General features: G+C 41.9%; 1 protein-coding gene across 9 annotated transcripts in view; it reads right to left on the bottom strand.

The window, feature by feature from the left end:
* CRACDL (CRACD like) overlaps positions 1-20,780 on the bottom strand; it is a 135,794-nt gene that overhangs the window by 36,727 nt on the left and 78,287 nt on the right. For all 9 annotated transcript variants that reach the window (XM_070511673.1, XM_070511669.1, XM_070511672.1 and 6 more), the window contains 4 exons: positions 20,054-20,133; positions 9,244-9,412; positions 2,736-2,871; positions 2,217-2,381 (listed from right to left, as the gene is read on the bottom strand). In XM_070511673.1, coding sequence (XP_070367774.1) covers positions 2,217-2,381; positions 2,736-2,871; positions 9,244-9,412; positions 20,054-20,123 — 540 coding nt within the window. In that variant the 5' untranslated portion in view covers positions 20,124-20,133. The remainder of the gene's footprint in view (positions 1-2,216; positions 2,382-2,735; positions 2,872-9,243; positions 9,413-20,053; positions 20,134-20,780) is intronic.

Raw genomic sequence — 20,780 nt, 5'->3', positions numbered from 1 at the left:
AGAATATGAGGAGTTAGATGTAATTTACCTTAAAAATCACCAGTTTCATCAGTTTTTACCTCATGTGGTAATGAAAAAAAAAATTCCGTGCTATTTCCTGAAAAACTCATTCTGTCAGGAAATATCACCTTGGCAGTGTCATCGAGTATTTGTTACTGAAAATCTTTTTTTCACAATATTCTTCATTAAGTTTCTCTGTCAAGTATGTGAGGTTGTGTAAGGTGTCACAACAAGAAAAAAATAAACAGCCCACAATCCTGTCCTTTTGGGATTTAAGGCACCATTATATCAAATTCCATGTGTTATGTAAACACATTTTAAAGAGTGCATTGTTTTCCCTCTCAATGGCCCACTATGCCCCCAAAATTTCAGGGCACCAAACACAATCACTGTGTCTTAAAAACCATGGTGATAAAGATTACCTACTTTTTTTAAGTCTTAAAGGCTCAAATTTTGGTTTCCTATGAAGTTAGTGAATTGTTCATATTACCCAATAACTGATTAAATCTCAGAACATTTTTTGTTAGGTAACATCACCACCGCAGGAGGAATGTTGAGGAGGACGAGGTCAGCCCTGCCCAGGAGGCACGGCTCCCACTCAGCTAACTGCGGAATTTGAACATCACGGGGCGTTGTGGGCTTGGAGCCAGGCTCACTCCTTACCAAAAGGAGTTAGGAACTACCTGTTCCTCGGTACTGTCTGTCCCGGCTAAACACAGAGAATTACGATGCTGCGAGAGTCAGAGAACTGTGGGCTGGAATGAGGGTGGGTCAGTCCACGAGGGCTCATGAGAGACATCTCCCCACCACATGGCCCCAAAACATACAAAGTCACATCTGGTCCTGAGGCTGCACATCTGAGGGTGTAGACAAGGAGGTGCCTGTCACCTGGTCGTTACACCTTAGGCAGCCATGATCCCGTCAACTTTACCCTCCAGTATTTTACGGTGTTAAGGGGTGCAGGGTTGGTTCAGAGTCCAGGAAATGGGCCAAACCATCCTCCTTGTCCTCTTCCTTCTCCTCGAGGTGGGAGAGCAGGTGTGGGTAGCCCACTGTCCTAAGACCCTGCTCGTGGTTCACTTAGAGCAGGACCCTGGAGAGAACAATTCTCTAACCAGCTCTGTGTGAACCCCACCCTGGGGCTTATGTACACTCAGCCCCACCACTGCCCTTCCCCTGCATTTCACCAGTGATGCTCTGGGAACCCAAACCTCCACCCAAAACAGGTAACTATTCCTTCCCCTGCCTCTGCAGTGGGGCTTCTGGACGTCCAAGTTGCAGTCCTACTGATCGTTTCAGAGCAGCATAGAATTGGCGAGATGGCGATTCACAATGAAGCCCCCAAGACTCCACCGTGAATGGCCCTCGACCAGGGACCAAGTGACTGCTCCAAGGACACACAGGGCAGGTGTGTGTATAAAAATGGACTCCGGCTTTTATTTGTTTTTCAATTGTCAGCATAACACGGGTAACTCCAAGTCTATCCAGCAACAGCAAGGTTTGTCTACAAGGGAAAAGTGATCATTTATGTACAAATACATTGTATGGGTTTAAAATGGCAGCACCACGAGTGGGCTATGCTGTTTATACGTGAGAAAGCTTAATTCCTCCTCGTAGATTCTAATGGGGGAGGGTGGTATCTGAGACGAGTGCTCCTGCCCTGCTGAGGTCATAAATAGCTCTCCTGCTAGTCATACTTACCCTGTTGCCCTGATGCCCAGCACCATGCCTCATATTTCTACCCCTAACCTGACAGGTTTTCACAGTCCCACACTCCAATATGGGAGCCTGGATTAAATCATGTGCGTGTACCACTCTCTTCTCCCTCTGGCTAAATGTCATGACAATAGAAAAGAGGCACAAAGGTGTTTCCCTTTTTTTAGATGAGATGCCCACTCTGGTCATCTGCTCAGACAGGAAAAACGAGGTACAGGGTTGATGATATCAGACCTATAACCATCATGAAAAATGTTACCCAGACAGTATTTCCTACAAGTCCTGCATTTCTGCTCAAAGAATGAAAACAAACACAGCCCAAGGAGCCCAAGGACTGACTGTGGTTCCAGTGACCTGGTCTGGGATTCCTCCCGGCCACACCGAGCACGTCCACACCCACCCATGGGAATCTTAGGGGAACACACAGGGGCCACCAGAGCCCTGGGTGCCCTCTGTGGTGGGTGCTGACGGAGACGAGGCGAGGCGCAGGCTGCACTTGCCTTTATGGTTGTGCCGGGACCCATGTCAGGCAGCAGGGACATCTCTGGGGGGCTCCTGGGCAGACCGTCGTCCTCAGAGCTCATGCCGGCATCATCTCCTCGCTTGGCAGGAAGGCCCCCTGGAGGAGGTGGCGGCCCCATTTTCACATTACACTGTATTTTTAACTAGATTGGAATAAAGAACGTTAGCTTATGTTTTCATCAGCGACTTTTATCAACAAATCCTCCTGCTCCAACTCATGCATTCAGGAGATATTTTCAAGGCCCTGGCCCGATGCAGAGACTGAACTGAAAGAAAATCTGCCACCAGCTCTCTTGCCGTTATCTTGAAAATGAGCGGTTCTAACTTAGAATGTGTCAAGACCTGGCTGTGACTAACTCAGTGCGTCCTGGGATAGTTGCGATGTGAGTGCAATTATACTTTAAAACATATCAAACTAAGCGAGCAGAAATCATTTAAAAACTTCTCCATTCACGTTTGACATACATATCAAGTGACGCTGCCCTGGAAGCATTTACCTGCAGAGCTTTGATCCGGTCACACACATTTTCTTGGGAAAACACCCGCACAGGCCGAGCGGGGTCCTGTCCCGACTCAGGAATGAAAATACTGTCATGTGAGAGGGCTCGGCTGCCCAGCGCGCCCCTCGACTCCCTAGGAAGAAAGAGGCACAGTGAAACTCTGCTCAACTCCACCTCTCACCGGGGTGCTCGGGACGAACAACGGGGATGTGGGTTAATGGGATATCATGCAACAAGCCTTCCGTTACGTTCAGTTTTTAACTGCTTCTGACTTCAGTTTATGTCCACTCTGTCAAGTACCACAGTTAACTATTAGGAGCACTGTAGAGATAGGAATTTTCCTGACACATCTGAAGGTTGTGTGAATTCTTTTCATTAATGGAAAAACCAAGGTCTGATGAGGTGTGTGGTCCAAGACAACAGGCCTGCAGAAAGGAAGGGCTGGCAGGAGGCCTTTGCTGGCTGGTGGGGTTGTGCAGAAGACTGTCATGGGTGCCCAGGACAGTGAGGTCATTCTGTGGGCAAACATGCAGCCCCTGGGTGGGCTGGAGGCTGTGTCTGCACAGCATGCTGAGGGCTGCCAGATGGAGGCATGTTCCCAAGGTGGCCCAAAACACACATCCACGGCAGGGTTGGAAATGAGGGTTCCAAGTCTGCAAAGCCACTCCCTCCTTTTATAACTGGACGTGATCTGTGCAATCCAACCTTCGTGCCTGGGTCAGGGAGGGTAAGCGGCAGGCCCTTCTGTCATCACCAGCCCAGCCCCTTCCCCAGCCCCAAGCTCAAGGCTCCAATTTGAAACTGAACCCACAGGACATTCACAAAATGTCCTAAGAGGACTGTGAGTTAGCTGTCAGATTTTCCTAGCAGTGGTAGCTGCCTGAACAATAGGTGGAAGGAGATGACTGAGACCTGATGATGAAGGAAGGAAAGCCTGCCCCCAAAGACACTGGATATCTCGTGTGCCACAACCCTCCCCCCGACCCTGCTCCGGGCATCCTGTCCTCTGGGAGGTATTAGGCACTGTTAGGTGGGGCCCTGCTCCACAGCAGATTGAACTGTGTTGGTTAGTGATGCTTTCTGACTTCTTTCTAGCCTGCAATAGCAAGTTTGCAAGTGGGAACCCAGGCCTCCCAGAAGGGTGTGTCCTCACATTTCTGAGAGGGAGTCAAGCCAAGTGAAAGAACCAGGCAGGCCCTCCCTGCCAATGGCAGCTCTTGTCAGAAAGATCCCACCACACCTGGGGTTCCCTCCTACGGTGGGCAGCCCCTGGCCACACCCTCTGGAAACCACGACCACTGCCCAAGCACTGCCACTGTGGGTGTCACCATGAGTTGAGATAGCATGAAAAACCTCCACAAAAATACACTGGCAAGACCACAGAATGCCATACGCGCAAGGCCACTCACTACAGCAACATTTATAGAAGCAAAAGCCTGGAAACAACCCGCATGTCCTCAGAGGGTGTCTGAATAAACTAAGGAACATCAAATAATGGAGACTCTGCAGCTGACCAGATGGGTGAGGAGGATCTCTGTAAACTGTATCCAGGCAGCAGCAAACCATACAAAGTAAAAAATAATGAAAGAAGGAGGGCAGAACAGTGTTCATGGTGTGTTGGCTCTGTGTGGGGAAGGGGGGTATGGATATATGTGAAATCTGAGAACAGATGTGTGTGTTGGCTTATATTCTTAAAAACAAAAATAGAAGGATCAGTAACGAATGAAAACGGTTTCCTGTAGGGGGAAGGACAGAACAAGACAGGGAGACAGGGTGCCAAGGTACCTATTTACCTTTACAATTTTGTCTTTGAAACTATGTAAATATTTTACGTAGTTAGAAGGCAAAATCAAACAAAAAGGGAAATAAAACAATTTCTAAAACTAGAGAACAAACAGAAACAAACAAGCCTAATTTTACATCAGGTTGTTGGCATCACCACACAGAGAAAAAAATGATTTCAAGTGACTTTAACTCGACATTCAAGCGACTTTTGACTCTACATCCATAATAGGATAAATTCTAAGAACAAAAAGACACATAAACCGTACTCAATAATCCTGTTAGTAGTAATAGCGACAAAAATGAAAATTAAATTGCACTCGGTAGTCTTATTAGTAGCAATATTTATTTTAAAAAAACAGTGCAGAACAATCTTCATAGTATGTAACCTCTGTGTGGGAAAGGGGGTAATGAAACTATTATAAAGAAAATAATTTTGTTAATATCATTAGGAACTAAAATTTCCAGTGTAAGACAAAAGTGAATTCAAACAAAAAAATCAAATAAGTAAAAATTTTGTCTTATTAAATCTGAACTGGAAATATCAGTGAATTAATGACATTTCTTTCTTAAAAAAGAAAACATATTTCCTAGCTATTTCTACTGGAAAGGTCTAGAAGCAATAACAGCCAATTAGCATTCACCTCTGGCAGCCAGACTGTGGTTTCTAAAAACCATTTCATACAAAAAGGATCCAGGAACCTGTGAAGAAATTGCTGATTACAGTTCTAGGCCAGGAAATGTGGGGCAAAATAAACCTGAGATTTCTCATTGTGCAAGTTTTCAACGACAAATGGGGTCATGTCAGAAGAACCCAGGAGCTAATTTGAAGTGACTCCCAATAGCATAAGATGGGACAGTGTGAGCATAAAAATGAATAAAGACTATTACAGGTTAAAGCAAATACATAAAAATCCATGCATTCATAATGATATTCAAGAAAAAAGAAAAAAAAAACAACAGTCATTGGTCAGTACTGGAAGTTGCTAGGGTACCAGGTCACTACTCTGAAAGCAGACTGATAAAAGAAGAACCAAGAATTATCCTGCCTTTCCTGTACAAAATGTATTTCAGAGCCCCCAAGGAGTTGATGAAGGAAAGGTCTTCTTCATAGAAGAATTCCAGCTAGCACATGCAGAGTGGATGACAGAAATAGAAAAAACACATTTTGCAATGAAATAAGGGATCTAGGCAATGATCATCGGCAGGTGTTAAATCATTAGGTGAAGGCTGGTGGAGGGATCACACTGAGAGAGACCCCCTGAATCCACTGCTCAGTCTTAGTGTCAGTAGAAGTGGGACAACCAGAAAGTATGCGTCTCGTGATGCGATGTGACCATAAGTATCCAGCACCATCTTGAACCTAAATCTAATTAATATCTAGATCCATCTTCCGTTTTACAAGAAATTCAAGGAATACAGGCATGAGTTCAGTCATACTAAGAGAAAGCAAATCCAGAATATGGGATATTCTGCAAAGCAAATGACCCTGTTCTTCCATCAGATCAAGGACATGAAACACAGCGGAGGGGATCGTTATAGATTAGGAGACTTAAGAAGCATAACCACACAGACACAATAAGTGGGCATCAACTCTTTAAACCCACAAGATCCCGTGTGGTTTCCCAGCATTAATGTACTTGGCAAATGGAACTCTTTTGCCCATGGTGATGGACGAGAAGTTGGCGCAGAGACTAGAAGGCACACAGACTCTCAAAGAGGCGAAAGAATGCCTTTAAGATCTTATCTTTTTTATGGTCAATTAATTTATGAGAAAGGAGCCAAGAAAATACAATGGAGAAAGGAAAGTCTCCTTAATAAACAGTGCTGGGAAAACTGGACAGCCACATGCAAAAGAATGGAACTGGACCACTATTTCACACCATACACAAAAATCAAAATGGATTAAATACTTGAATGTAAGACCTGAAACTATAAAACTCCTAGAAGAAAACATGGGGTGTAAGCTCTTTGACATTGGTCTTGGCAATGATTTTTTGATTTGACACCAAAAGCAAAGGCAACAAAAGCAAAAATGAGCAGGTGGGATGGCATCAAACTAAAAAGCTTCTGCACAGCAAAGGAAACCATCAACAAAATGAAAATGCAACCTAAAAAATAGGAGACAATGTTTGAAAATCACATATCTGTTAAGGGGTTAATATCCAAAATATATAAAGAACTCATACAACTCAATAGCAAAAAAACCCAAACAATCCTGTTAAAAAACGAGCTGAGGATCTAAAGAGACATTTTTCCAAAGAAGACATACAGATGGCCAACAGGTACATGGAAAGGTGCTCAGCATCGCTAATCATCAGGGAAATGCAAATCAAAACCACAATGAGATATCACCTCACACATGTTAGAATGACTACTATCAAAAAGACAAGAAATAACAAATGTTGGCAAGGATGTGGAGAAAAGGGAAGCCTCGTATACTGTTGATAGGAATGTAAGCTGGTGCAGTCACTATGGAGGTTCCTCAAAAAATTAAAAACAGAACTACATATGATCCAGTAATCCCCCTTTGCGGTATATGTCCAAAGGAAATGAAAACAGGACCTCAAAGAGCTATCTGCACCCTCATGTTCGTTGCAGCATTATTCACAATAGCCAAGATAGGCAAACAACCTAAGTGTTCATCAGTGGATGAATGGATAAAGAAATATGGTGTACATATATATATATACACGACAGACTATTATTTAGTCATGAGAAAGGAGGACATCCTGCTATTTGCCACAACATGGGTACACCTTGAGGGGAATGCTAAGTGAGATAACATCAGACAGAGAAAGACAAATACTATATGATCTCACTTACATGTGGAATCTAAAAAAGCCAAATTCACAGGAATAGAAAATAGAGAGGCGGCTGCCAGGAGCTAGGGAGCTGGGGGAAATGGGGAGATGCTGGTCAAAGGGTACGAACTTCCAGTTATCAGATGAATAAGTTCTAGGGATCTATAGCACAATTTGTATAACACAGTTATTCTAGTTAATGACACTATATTACATACTTGAAAATTGCTAAGAGAGTAGATCTTAAATATTACCACCAAAAATAGAAAGAGTAATTAGTTGACATGATGCAGGTGTTAGCTAACGCTATGGTGGTAATTATTTTGCAATATATATGTGTATTAAATCAACACATTGTACACCTTAAACTTCCACAATGTTATATGCCAATTTTATCTCAAAGAAGTTGGGAAAAAAAGAGAAAAATCTTGCTTCATCCTCTGTGCTGCTCTCTAAAAACATTATTTGCACTTCTGGGGCCTCATCATACCCCACTCCTAAGCTTCCTTTCCTAGCATCACTCCAGCAACCTTGACCAGTAACTGAGGACTGGGCCCCTGCTAGGTGCTGGGACTATGAAGGTGAAAAGAACACTGTCCCCACTTTCCACGTGCTCTGGTGATAGAGAGGAGACAGACAAGCGGACAGGTCATTTTCCCCAGCTTATTCCCCCTGCTGCGCCCCTGTTCTGTAGTTGGAGGGCCACTGTGTGCTCTGGTCAGAGATGAGGGGGAGTGTTATGGCTTCCCTGGGGCTAGCCCAGTGAAGACATTTAATAATTAGCAATATTATCACGATAATGTCTTGTTCCCCAAGAGTCAAGCACACTGCCTAAAAAAGGCACGGACAGTCCTTCCTTTCTGTGCTTCATAAGGTGCAACGTGCATCCATCCTGCTCCCTGCCAGCACCAGAAAAAAAACACCTGAAAAAAAACCCAGCAAAAACCTCGAATCTTTCCTCTCCAGTCGTTTGGCGCCACCAAGTGGTCAGCGTAATTTCTACTCCTTTGAAAATAGGCAAGGAGACCGGTGAGAAGGAGGGAGGGGACAGACACCATCACTGGGATGCTGAAGCCCGTGACCCCCTCTCAGCGTGGTCTGCTCCTCGATCCGGAGGGTCATTATGCCTTTGTAAGAACTTTATACTCAAATCAAGGGGCCAATGTTGTTTAAAAGAAAATATAAGAGCTGTCATGGCAACAAATACGTTTTTTCCCCTTTTAATCACAGAAATAACTGCTGGGATAACTGAAGCATATGGATTGTAACCATATTTTGATGGAGTGCAAGTTACAAACATAAGGATTTCTTCACTAGACATCCCCAAATTTTCATCCCTATTGGGTCTGTTCTTCCTGACAATATTTTTGGATGATTTTTCTAAGACTGAACAGCAGGAAGCCTTCCACCTCACCCCCCTCTCTCTAATGGAAAACCGTCACATTCAATTACTCAAAGTTCAGGTTTAGAGACATGTATCTTTCTAGTATAGTATCCAGGTCCTCAAAAGAGTTTTATGTCAAATTAAGTGAGGGCTTACATCCTAATCTGGCCACTTTTGGCCACAGGACATTGGGCAAGTTCTCCACAATTTCTCTAAAGCTTGGTTTGCTCATGTATAAAATGGTCTGTCTCACCTCCTCTCCCACAGTCATCGTAAACTTGTCATACATCCAGCACCTGGGACACAGCAGGTATCTGAAAAAGTCGACCCCCCGCCCAACCGTCTCCATCCCTACGTATGAAAGGACAAAAAACACAACTTCTGTGCAAGAACTTCCAACAGAATTACCTAGGAGGAAAGAAGGCTCAGAAATCCAGCGAGTCACCAAGACAACAAGACAGAGTATTGGGGTTCCCCTGTGCCCCCTCCCGCTTACTGGGGCGCACCAGCCTGAAGGATGGAAAAGGCAACTTACTCGAGCTCATCCTCTGAGTCATAGCCCACAGGCCCCGACTCGAGGGCAACGACCTCACTTTTCGCCTGACTCTGTTTCCAGGCGCTACTTCCTGTGGACGAAGGCGATTCCTTTCTCTTCTTCTTCCCAAAGAACTTCTTAAAAGTTTTGAATTTGGATTTTTTCTTTCCTAGGCGGAAAGAAAGCACATGAGCTCTTACCAAGTGTGAGATGTGCACGAGAAGGAGAGAAAGGGAGATTTCTGTCCATGCACCAATTATTCACTCCCCAAGTCCTTTTACCACACAAAAGTACATGAAGTACAGTGTTCCACTTCTGCACAACTGAAAACCAATCTTGATTTCTGTTTATTTTGAGCATCTAATAAAAGAGCCAAGAAAGCTTTGGAGCATGATCACAGAATCAACCACAAGCAACTCTCCTCTCACTTGAGATTGTTTTTTTTTAAACAGGTCTTTTACCCCTTTGGTTAAATTTATTCCTAAATAATTTACTGGTTTTGATGCAACCACTTTTCCTCTTCTTTTTTTGCTGAGGAAGATATGACCCTGAGCTAACATTTGTTGCCAATCTTTCTCTTTTTGTATGTGAGCCACCATGACAGCATGGCCACTGACAGATGAGTAGTGTAGGTCTGCGCCCGGGAACTGAGCTCAGGTCACTGAAGCAGAGTGTGCCAAACATAACCACTAGGCCACTGGGGCTGGCCCCTTATTTCTATTGTACATTTGTTTTGCCCATTCTTGAATTCATTCATACGCTGTATGAATGGAATCAGACAGTACACACTCTGGTGTCTGGCTTCTGTCACTCCACATGCTGCTTTGGAGATTTTTGTGATGATGCATGTCTTAGTATGCATTCTTCTTTCTTAAATTGCTGAGTAACATCCCAATGTATAAATGAAATCAAGTTTTAGTCTCTAAAATATATCTAGTCAAAAGCAAAAAGTCCTGAGGAGGTAAAGGCCATGTATAACCCAAATCATTTTTCAAAATAAGCTTCCAGTGCTCCATTTAGCATGGACATGAGCACCAAGGACAATCAGAGGAGGCCCAGCCTCCGGGGCAAGAGGAGCTCGGGAGTGCCGAACGCCATGATGTACAACTATCTACTGGGGGGCTTTAGGGAGAAAGAAAAAAAACAAAAAACATTCTGTGATCTCTGATGTCTCCTTCATTCTCATCCACAAATTCTACCCTATCCAGGTCCCGTGATTTCACACTAGCAGCTCAGCAATCTGTTTCTTTCCTTCCAAATATTTATGAGAACTAACAATAGAAGGATGCAACATCAGAGCTTACCAGGATGCTGTCTAATATGTCCTGAGAATTTGCTGAAACAATTAGTTTTATAAGTAAATGATTTCTTTTTTTTGAGGAAGATTAGCCCTGAGCTAACTGCTGCCAGTCCTCCTCTTTTTGCTGAGGAAGACTGGCCCTGAGCTAACATCCGTGCCCACCTTCCTCTACTTTATATGTGGGGCGCCTACCACAGCATGGCTTGATGAGCAGTGCCATGTCCGCACCCGGGATCCGAACTGGCGAACCCTGGGCCGCCAAAGCATAATATGCAAGCTTAACCGCTGTGCCACCGGGCTGGCCCTAAGTAAATGATTTTGTAATCTGCGTTCCTTTAAAAAAATCCAGATCTTTAGATTTTGTTTACATGGATGCCCCCTGGGAAGTTTACATGATGTTGCCTTAATGTGGAGAATTACTTGGGATTACTCTCGTTGGAGCTCCTACATTACCTCAGGTGGAGCAAATCCCTCCCCAAAGGGAAATTAGTGCTACAGTCAAGTTTCCTTACCCTTATAATCAGGAGATGTTTATGTTGTTAACTGATGCTTCGAAAAGAGAGTTTCTTATTTGGAAAGGCACCCTGTGGACAGCAGCACAGAACCCTGCCCGGCCCTTTCGTGCCATCCTCTCACCTGTCAGCGCTCTATCACACAATGCTCCACTGCTATTCACAGGGGTTTTCACGGCCAATTTTTTTGGAAGTGAGCGGCCAGATCTTTCTTCCTCCTGGTCTATTTTTAGTCTGGAGGCTCACTGAAAACTGTCCACCATGGGTGACCCTGCTGGGATTTGAAATACCAGTGGCACAGCTTTCAGCATCACAGGAACACACAGCTGCCACAGAGTGACAACCCACAGATGGATGCTGTAGTTCCCTGACCGGGAAACAAACCTGGGCCACGGTGGTGAGAGCCCCGAATCTTTGCCGCCAGAGGCCCAGGGCTGGCTGGCTAACGGTCTCTATTGAACGTTTCTTTTTTATTGTCTTAATTTCTGTTCTTATTCTTTCCTTCCTCCTACTTTCTTCAGGTTACTTTGCTATCTTTTTAAACTTCTTGAGATGAATACTGGCTTATTAATTTTTAGGCTTTTTGTTTTTACAATATACCCATTCTAGGCAATATATTTCTTTCTAAATCTGTTTTAGCTGTGTCTACATGTTTTGATGTCTAACATTTTCATTATTCTTTGATCTAAAATATTTTCTAATTTCCATTATGCTATCTTCTTAGACCTATAGATTATTTAAGAAAGTATGTCAATTTCCAAGCCCTTGAGGATTTTCTTACTATCTCTCTGCTATTCATTTCTAGCTTCAGTGCATTGTGGTCAGAGAATATACTCTGTATGATATGAATCCTTTCAAATTTGTTGAGACTTGCTTTATGGCTCACCATAAATTTGCAAATGTTCCTAGTGTGCTTAAAAATAATGTGTTTTCTTCAATGTGCTACATATGTTAAAAAGGACCAGGCCTTTTCCTTTTTAATTGTGTTGTCCAAATTCTTTCTCTTTAATTTTCTAATACACTTATTCTATCAATTACTGATAGAGATGTATTAAAAATAACCTACTCTGATTGCAGACTTTATTTAACTGACAATTTCCACTCTATAGCTTTTGACATTATGTTGGTGCATAGAAAGGTAAAATTACTATCTTGCTGGGAAATTGAACCTTTTGTGAAATGGCCCGCTTTATTTTTAGTAACACTTTCCGCCTTAAATTTTATTTTGACTGTTATTAATACAGCTCTGCCAGCTTCCTTTTGTCCAGTGTTTGCAATGTATGTGTTTTCTATCTTTTTTTACCTTCAACTTTTCCTAACTCTTACATTTAAGAGATTTAGAGTTTTAAAAATCCAATTGATGATCTTTAACTTCTGGCTGGAACAATTAATGTAATTTGTCCACTTACATTTACTGTAATTACTGATATGTTTTTATTAAAAAACAGGTTGGCCATCTGTTGCCCACAGCAGCAAAGGGCAAGAAATGACAGGTACCGCCAAGGCTACTTGGTTGTTTAAGCAATCAAAGTTTATTGATAAAGGGAGACAGAACAAGGAGCAGGGATAAAGGGGAACAGCAAATCGGTACTTACAACATCCACACCACAGTCAGCGGGGGAAGTCCCAACAGTTTGTACGGCAGGTAGGATGCTGATTGTCCGGGTCTGCGGCCAAGCGTCCTTTCCTCAGTGAGACTTCCAATTATTCTATGCCTGTGACTCCCTTTTATCCTAAGGTTTCTGTGGGTTCTGACTCAGGATTTCAGACATTTGGATATTTTGAGTTATTTCTTCTTGTTCCCACGGATGGGGTGTTTTTATCTTTTTTGTTCCCACGGATGGGATGTTTCTCAAGTCCTGTCAGGTGCCCATCGAGGTGGCCAGCCCAGACAAGGAACAAGATGCAGGACATATTTTTTGTAACTTGTGCCTTAGAGTCAAGGCCAAAGTGGCCATCTTTGGCCCTGAGCCCAGACACATTCCTTTGTGTGGAGCCCAGGCCCAGTATCCTTGGAAGGTGGTGGTGGGGGGAGGGGGTCAATGAACTCTGTACACCAACTTACGTGTTTTTTCTTAATCTCCTTCCTTGCTGTCTTTTGGATTAACTGACTTTTTTTTTTTTTTAAAGATTGGCATCTGAGCTAACAATTGTTGCCAATCTTCTTATTTTCTCCCCCTGCTTTTTCTCCCTAAATCCCCCCAGTACATAGTTGCACATTTCAGTTGTGGGTCCTTTTAGTTGTGGCATGTGGGACACCGCCTCAACATGTCTGTGCCCAGGATCCAAACCGATGAAACCCTGGGCTGCCAAAGCGGAACGCACGAACTTAACCACTCAGCCACGGGGCTGGCCCCTGGATTAAGAGACTTTTGAAAATTATTCCATTTCTTCTCACTTCTAGTTTGTAAGCTTTACCTTTAATCTCTGATCTTTCAGTGGTTACCCTAGAAATTATACTACTATTATGGGACAAAACAAGGAACTTAGAATACTTCAATCCTATTATGCTCTATTTTTTCATTCCAATCTTGAAAAAACCCAAAAGGTATTATTCCATGATCATCCAGGTGTATCTGCTTGTTTCTCATTTTCTTTGCTCATCATTCTTCCTTGTGTTCCAGACTTTCACCCAGGACAATTTTCCTTCTGCCTGAAGGCAGATTCCTTCAGAATATGAAGGTCTATTGGTGACAAATTCAGGTTTTATTTGTCTGAAAATGCCTTTATTTCTCCTTCATTCCTGAAATACATTTTTCCTAGGTATAATGTTGTAGATTGGCAGTTGTGTTTTCTAAGTTATTCTTTTAATAACACTGAAGATGTTATTTCAGGTTTGTGGCTTCTACTCTGTGGTTGAGAAGTCAGTCATCACTTTTTTCTCCTTTGAAGGCAATCTTTTTTTCCTCAGACTAATTTTAAGATTTTTCACTTTGTCTTTGACTTTCTATATTTTCACTCTGTATGGATTTTATTTTATTTATCCTTCTTGGGATTCACTGGGCTTCTTATATCTGTGTATTGTGTCATCATTTTTTTTTTTTTTTTGGTGAGGAAGATTGTCACTGACCTAACATCTGTACCCATCTTCCTCTATTTTGTATGTGGGATGCTGCCACAGCATGGCTTGATGAGCGGTATGTAGGTCTGTGCCTGGGATCTGAACCCATGAACCTGGGGTAACTGAAGCAGAGTGTGAGAACTTAACCACTAGGCCAAAGGGCTGGCCCCTGGGTCACCTTTTTTTTTTTTTTTATCAATTCCAGAAAATCCTCAGCTTCTCTCTCTGCTGAGACTGTGCTCTGATATATATTATACTCTTTCACTTATCTCTATGCCTCTTGTCCTCTCGTCTGTCTTTTCCACCTTTTTACCATTCTGTGCTACATTCTGTATACTTTGTTGTGATCTATCTTGAGCTGATATAATCGGCTATTAAAATCATCCACTGAATTTTTAATTGTAATAGTTTTACTTATTTCTAGAAAACCCATTTGATTGTTTTTCAAATCTAGTATGTCATTTAAAAATTATTTTAAAAATTACATACAGTAAAATTCACTCTTTTTGGCATACACAGAGTTGCATAATCACCACCAAAATCAAGACACAGAACTGTACCATCAGCCCTCATGCTGCCCTTTTCTAGAAACCTTTCCCCTATCTTTAACCCCTGGCCACCACTGGTATCTTCTCTGTTCCTATAGTTATGCCTTTTCTGGAATGTCACATAGATTGATTCATACAGTTTGTATCCTTTTGATTCTGGCTTCTTCTTTGATTTAGGATTCACTGTGCTGGATCGTAATGATGCTGAATCACAATGCATCAGTGATTCATCCACACTGTGACGTCAATCAATAACTTCCTTATCACTGCTGGGTACTATTCCATTGTATGGATATAGCACTTTGTTTAACCATTGACCAGTTGAAGGACATTTGAGTCCTTTCCAGTTTTTGGCAATTATGAATACAGTTGCTATAGGTTGTCCTGTAAACAAGCTTTCATTTCTCTTAGGTAAATACCTAGGAGCAGGATTGCTGGGTCATAGCCTAAGTGTGTGTTTAATGTTATAAGAAACTGTTAAAATCTTTTCCACAGTGGCTGTACCATTTTGCATTCCCATCAACAACAGATGAGAGTTCCAGCAGCTCTGCATCCTCAGGGGCTTTGTCATTGTCAGGTGTATTCTGATTTTGTTTTGCATTCTAATAGGCGTATCTCATAGTTTTAATTTGTAGTAACTAATATAGATGTCGAGCACTTTTCATGTGCTTATTTGCCACCTGTTTATCTTCTTAGGTAAAGCATCTTTAAAAATCTTTTGCCTATTTTTTTAACTGGGTTTTTTGTTTTCTTATTGTTTAATCTCTGGAGTTCTAAATAGAAGCCCCTTGTCAAATTTGATTTGCAAATATTTTCTCAGTTTGTGACTTGTCTTTTTATTTTCTTAACAGTGTCTTTCACAGAGTAACAGTTTTAAATTTTAATGATGTCCAATTTATCAATTTTTTCTTTTAGGGATTGAGGTGTCATATCTAAGAACTGTTACCTAATCCTAGATGATAAATATTTTCTATGTTTTCTTTTTAAAGATTGGCACCTGAGCTAACAACTGTTGCCAATCTTTTTTTTTTTAATTGCTTTTTCTCCCCAAATCCCCCTAGTTCATAGTTGTATATTTTAGTTGTGGGTCCTTCTAGTTGTGGCATGTGAGATGCCACCTCAACATGGCCTGATGAGCACTGCCATGTCCGCACCCAAGATCCGAACCAGCGAAACCCCGGGCTGCCAAAGCAGAGCACATGAACTTAACCACTCGGCCATGGGGCCGGCCCCTATGTTTTCTTTTGAAGGTTTTATAGTGTTACATTTATGCTATGATATATTTTAAATTAATTTTTGTATAATCTGTGAGGTACAGGTCAAAGTTCATTTTTTTACATATGAATGTCCAATTGTGCTAGCACCATTTGTTAAAAAGACAACCCTCTCTCCACTGAATTACCATTGCATCTTGGTCAAAAATCCATTGACCATATTTGTGTGGGTCTATTTTTGGACTCTATTCTATTCTATCTACCTCTATGCATCTGTCCTTTTGTCAATCCCATGCTGGCTTGATTATTGTAGCTTTACAGTAAGTCTTGAAATCAGGTAATGTGAGTCCTCCAACTTTGTTCTTTCTCAAAATTGTTTCCACTATGCTAGCTCTTTTGCTTTTTCACGTAAAGTTTAGAATCGCCTTGTAAATACTGGGAAAATATTCTCCTGGGATTTTGATTGTTTCATCTTTACTCCTTCTCCCTCTCCCACTAGATAATGTCAAAGCAAATCACCCCAGATATTATCTATAATCATGTCATGCATATGGATTTGGCTTCTTCCTAAATAAAAAATCTCTGACATTCCATGGAAATCAAATAAACATCATTGGTCAACATTCTTGCTACAGAATATTGGACTAACTGCGTCCCTGCCTGTCCTAGCTGACTTATAAACAGTGCACTCTACCCCACACACACTAACACACCATTCCGCAGTTCAGTTTGGGAGAACTGACAGCAACAGAGTCTTCCAATCCAGAAACGTGGTCCACTTGGGCAGCTATAATAAAGCTCCACAGACTGGGTGGCTTAGAAATAACAGAAATTTATTTCTCACTGTTCCAGAGACTGGAAGTTTGAGATCAGGGTACCAGCCCAGTAGAGTCTGTTGAGGGTTCTCTCACAGGCTGTAGATTGGCGACTTCTCGTCGTGTCCTCATATGGCAGAAAGAGAGCAAGTAGCTCTCTGGCCTCTTCTTCTAAGGGCACTAGTTCCATTCAGGAGGGCTCCACCCTCATGACCTAATCACCTCCCAAAGGCCCCACCTCCAAATACCATCACATGGTGGGGGGTGGGGTTAGGATTTTAACATGGATTTTGTGGGAGAATACAAGCATTTGGTCCATAACACACAGTATATCACTCCATGTATTTAGGTCCTTGTTGATTTCTTTAAACAATTATTAATATTTTTCAGCATATAGGGGCTGGCCCCGTGGCCTAGCGGTTAAGTTCGCGCGCTCCGCTGCAGGCGGCCCAGTGTTTCGTTGGTTCGAATCCTGGGCGCGGACATGACACTGCTCATCAAGCCGCGCTGAGGCAGCGTCCCACATGCCACAACTAGAAGGACCCACAACAAAGAATATACAACTATGTACTGGGGGGCTTTGGGGAGAAAAAGGAAAAAATAAAATCTTTAAAAAAAAAAAAATATTTTTCAGTATATAGATCCTGCATATATTTTGTTAGATAGATACCTAAGTATTTCTTTTTATTGGTGCTATTGTAAATGATACTTTTAAAAATTTCACTTTTTCAATTGTTCATTGCCATTTATACAGAAATACAATTGATTTTTGTATATTGACCTTGTATCTTGCAATCCTGCTAAACTTGCTTAAGAGTTCTAGGTCCTTTTTGGATATTTTTTATAGTCATGTCATCTGCAAAAGAGGTGTTTTATTTCTTCCTTCCATCTATATCCCTTTTCTCTCTTCCTCTTGCCTCATAGCACTGGCTGGGTGCTTTGCCACCTCTTAGAGTTCCCTGTTCCTTCCAGACATTTTCAAATTTTTCTTTTATCACTGTCAAACACAGTGTACATGGTTGTCATATAGCACGTATTTGAGGCCTTTGTGTCTCTGTTTCTCTTGTTTCTGCTGTGCAACAGTTTGCTGGGTTGTTGTAACAAAGTACCACAGACTGGGTGGCTTACACCACAGAATTGTACTGCCTCAGCTCTGGAGGCCAGCCGTCCGAGATCAAGATGCCGTTGGGATGGTTCGTGCCTTCAAAGGGCTGTGATGGAGAGATCTATTCCCTGCCTCTCCCCTAACTTCCGGTGGTTTGCCGGCAATCTTTGGCTTTCCTTGGCTTGTAGACACCATCATCCTGATCTCTGACTTCATCTTCATATGGTTGTTCTTCCTGTACGCGTGTCTGTGCCCAAATTTCCCCTTTTTATAAGGACATCAGTCACATTAGACCAGAGGCCCACAATACTTTACTATTATCTCCTCTTAACTAATTATATCTGCAATGACCCAATTTCCAAATAAAGTCATATTCCAAGATACTGGGGGTTAGGACCTAAACACACGAATTTTGGAAGGACACAATTTAACACATAACATCTTGGTTCTCATTCATGGTGCCCTGTTGCCTTATACGCCTGGTTATCACCAACTTATATGCCTGGGTATGTTTGTCATAGTACTGAAAACATTATTTTCTGTAATAATTTGAAGTCTAGATAGAAGCCACCTTCCTTTGGAGAAGATGGTTTGCTTCTGCAAGGTACCTGAGGTCACATCCAGTTTAGGACTATTAGCCAAACTCAAGGGATGAGAGTCTCTGAATTATTCAAGTGATGCAAACTCAAGCTGCAAATCTACACGAGTTGATTTACCTCTGGTTCACACTTGCCTAGCCTGTGTTGCTTCTCGGGCTCCCAGCTTATTTTAGGGAGGGTCTGTTGTAGGGATGGCCCACCTTGTGTGGGCCTGTGCTTTGATATCTGACTCTCTCCCTCACCTCCCACCCTGAGAAGACATGAAAATAAAATGCAAGATTTCCAAGATTAGTAAATGATCTGGGGGCAAAAGTAACTTCTATGTTCACTTATCTCTCTGGGTTACTATTTTTCTTTCAATTCTAGTCTCATTATTTCCTACTTTCTAAAATAATTTTTTTCAGAATGTGCTTATAGAGAATTTTACATTTTAAATGGGAAGGGGTTGGTCTGAATAACTTAGCTAACCATTATTTGAAAAAAAGAATGCTAAGTTTCTCTGTTTCTTTTTTAAATCATTCTTCACGGTGACCTCAGTTAAGTATTCCAAACTAACGTTTATTGGGGTTGTTTCAGGCTAGCCAAATATTTCTTCAAACAGTACTTTCTTGTTTAAAATCAGTAATAATTCCGTTTCCCATAACATGAGAAAGTTTGAAATTCCATTTCCTCTTAGGATTAATTTTAAAAACCTTACCTTATATCTGGTTTATTTGGTATCTGTTGAAATGTGACAGAGGAAAAGTAGTTCTAATATGGAACACTAAGAAAAATCTATCCACAATATGTGAAATCTATTGAAATGTGACAAAGGACAAGTAGTTCTAAATGAGAATAATAAGAAAAATCTATCTATAACATATGAAATAGAGTCTTCAACGAAATTAACATCTGAAGCTAATGGCTAGCAGCCACAATCTAATATCATTGGAAGCTGTTCCCCATGAACTGTGACAAAGAAAATCACTACCAGCATTTTGACTTTAAACGAGAGAGAGATGGAGACCTTTGTTACAGAAATAAGTGTGCAGAACCAGCTCATCTAGGGAAAAGGTACACTGTGGGGAGGTCAACGTTTCTTAATGTCTATTTTACAACTCTATCAAGACAGAAATAGCAATAAAGGGCTAACAGTAAACCAATCACATAATTGGGTAACTCTTGGACTGTGTTACAGGATGATGATTCCCGGGCCTGGAATTTAGCTCAGTAGAGAATACAATAAAGGTCTCCTTGAAGGAAAATAAAAGTCATAAAAGAGTGAGCTCAAAGGCTCTCTCTTGAGCTATTTCTCCTGGATGTCCAACCTCCTACTGATGCCTTTGGATGTTCTTGCATGATAAATGATTCCATTGAATCTCTCTCTTCCTTTGCTTTCAAGTCAAACATGGGGACATGTTTACCTCCAGGAATGAGGAAAATGACTTTAAAAACCCCGGTGTTTGACAAAGAAGCCAAGGAGCACTGCCTCCGAGGCCTCAAACAATCCGGATGTGCTCCCCAGGCACCGTGTGAGCGGCCTGCGGGTGTCTGAGCATCTGGGAACTGAATCCCACCTCTCCATACAGAGAACCCCAAAGACCTGGCCCCATCAGCCCCTCTCCCTGCCCCACGACCCAGCAAGGGCTCTTCCCAGAGGGGAAGCGAGGGCCTTACCTGTGCTGTCCTCCCCAAGGCCTTCAGCAGTCTCCCGAAGCTTAATGTCCATCACCCTCGTGGAAATCATGTCCAGCTCACTAAAATTACATGGAAATTCATGTTAAAAGAACATGTTTAACAGAAGTTAACAATGAACGAGATGGTGGTGGTGACTGCTTTTTGCTCAGCACCTCGCCCAGCAAAGACAGGACAGAGTACAGGACAGTTTGGGCCAAAAACATGTCCACACCTCAAGATTAGTAACACCATAGGCATTTATATAACCACTGACCATAGCAATTTAATGGAAAATGGACAATGGAAACAAATGCTTCCCTAATCAACACAATGCAGATTTGGTTCCTTTCTTTCAAAAAAGTTTTTCAGAAATTGTTTTTCTCTTGCTCACTGTAGGCAGTTTGGAAGATATAGAGAATGAAAATCACCCACGACCCCACCAACCAAGGATAACCACAGTTAATGTTTTAAGGTATTTCCTTCCAACATTTTTCTGTGCAAATATTTGTGTGTCCACGTACACACACACCATATCAGGAAGACTACCCTCCTGATTTTCTTACTTACATCACATCCTTAAAATTCTTCATAAGTATTATTGTAATAGCTATGTGATATTTCAATATAAAGCTGCACCCATCATTTATTTTCACTGAATTTCTGTTTTGAACTTTTATCATGAAAAATTTCAAACAGAAACAAAAATACAGAGAATACATAATGAACT

Source organism: Equus asinus, chromosome 6 (genome assembly GCF_041296235.1).
Source record: "Equus asinus isolate D_3611 breed Donkey chromosome 6, EquAss-T2T_v2, whole genome shotgun sequence".
NCBI lineage: Eukaryota > Metazoa > Chordata > Mammalia > Perissodactyla > Equidae > Equus > Equus asinus.
Note: the sequence above shows the minus strand (reverse complement) of the source record. Positions and strands in the feature narration are given on the sequence as shown.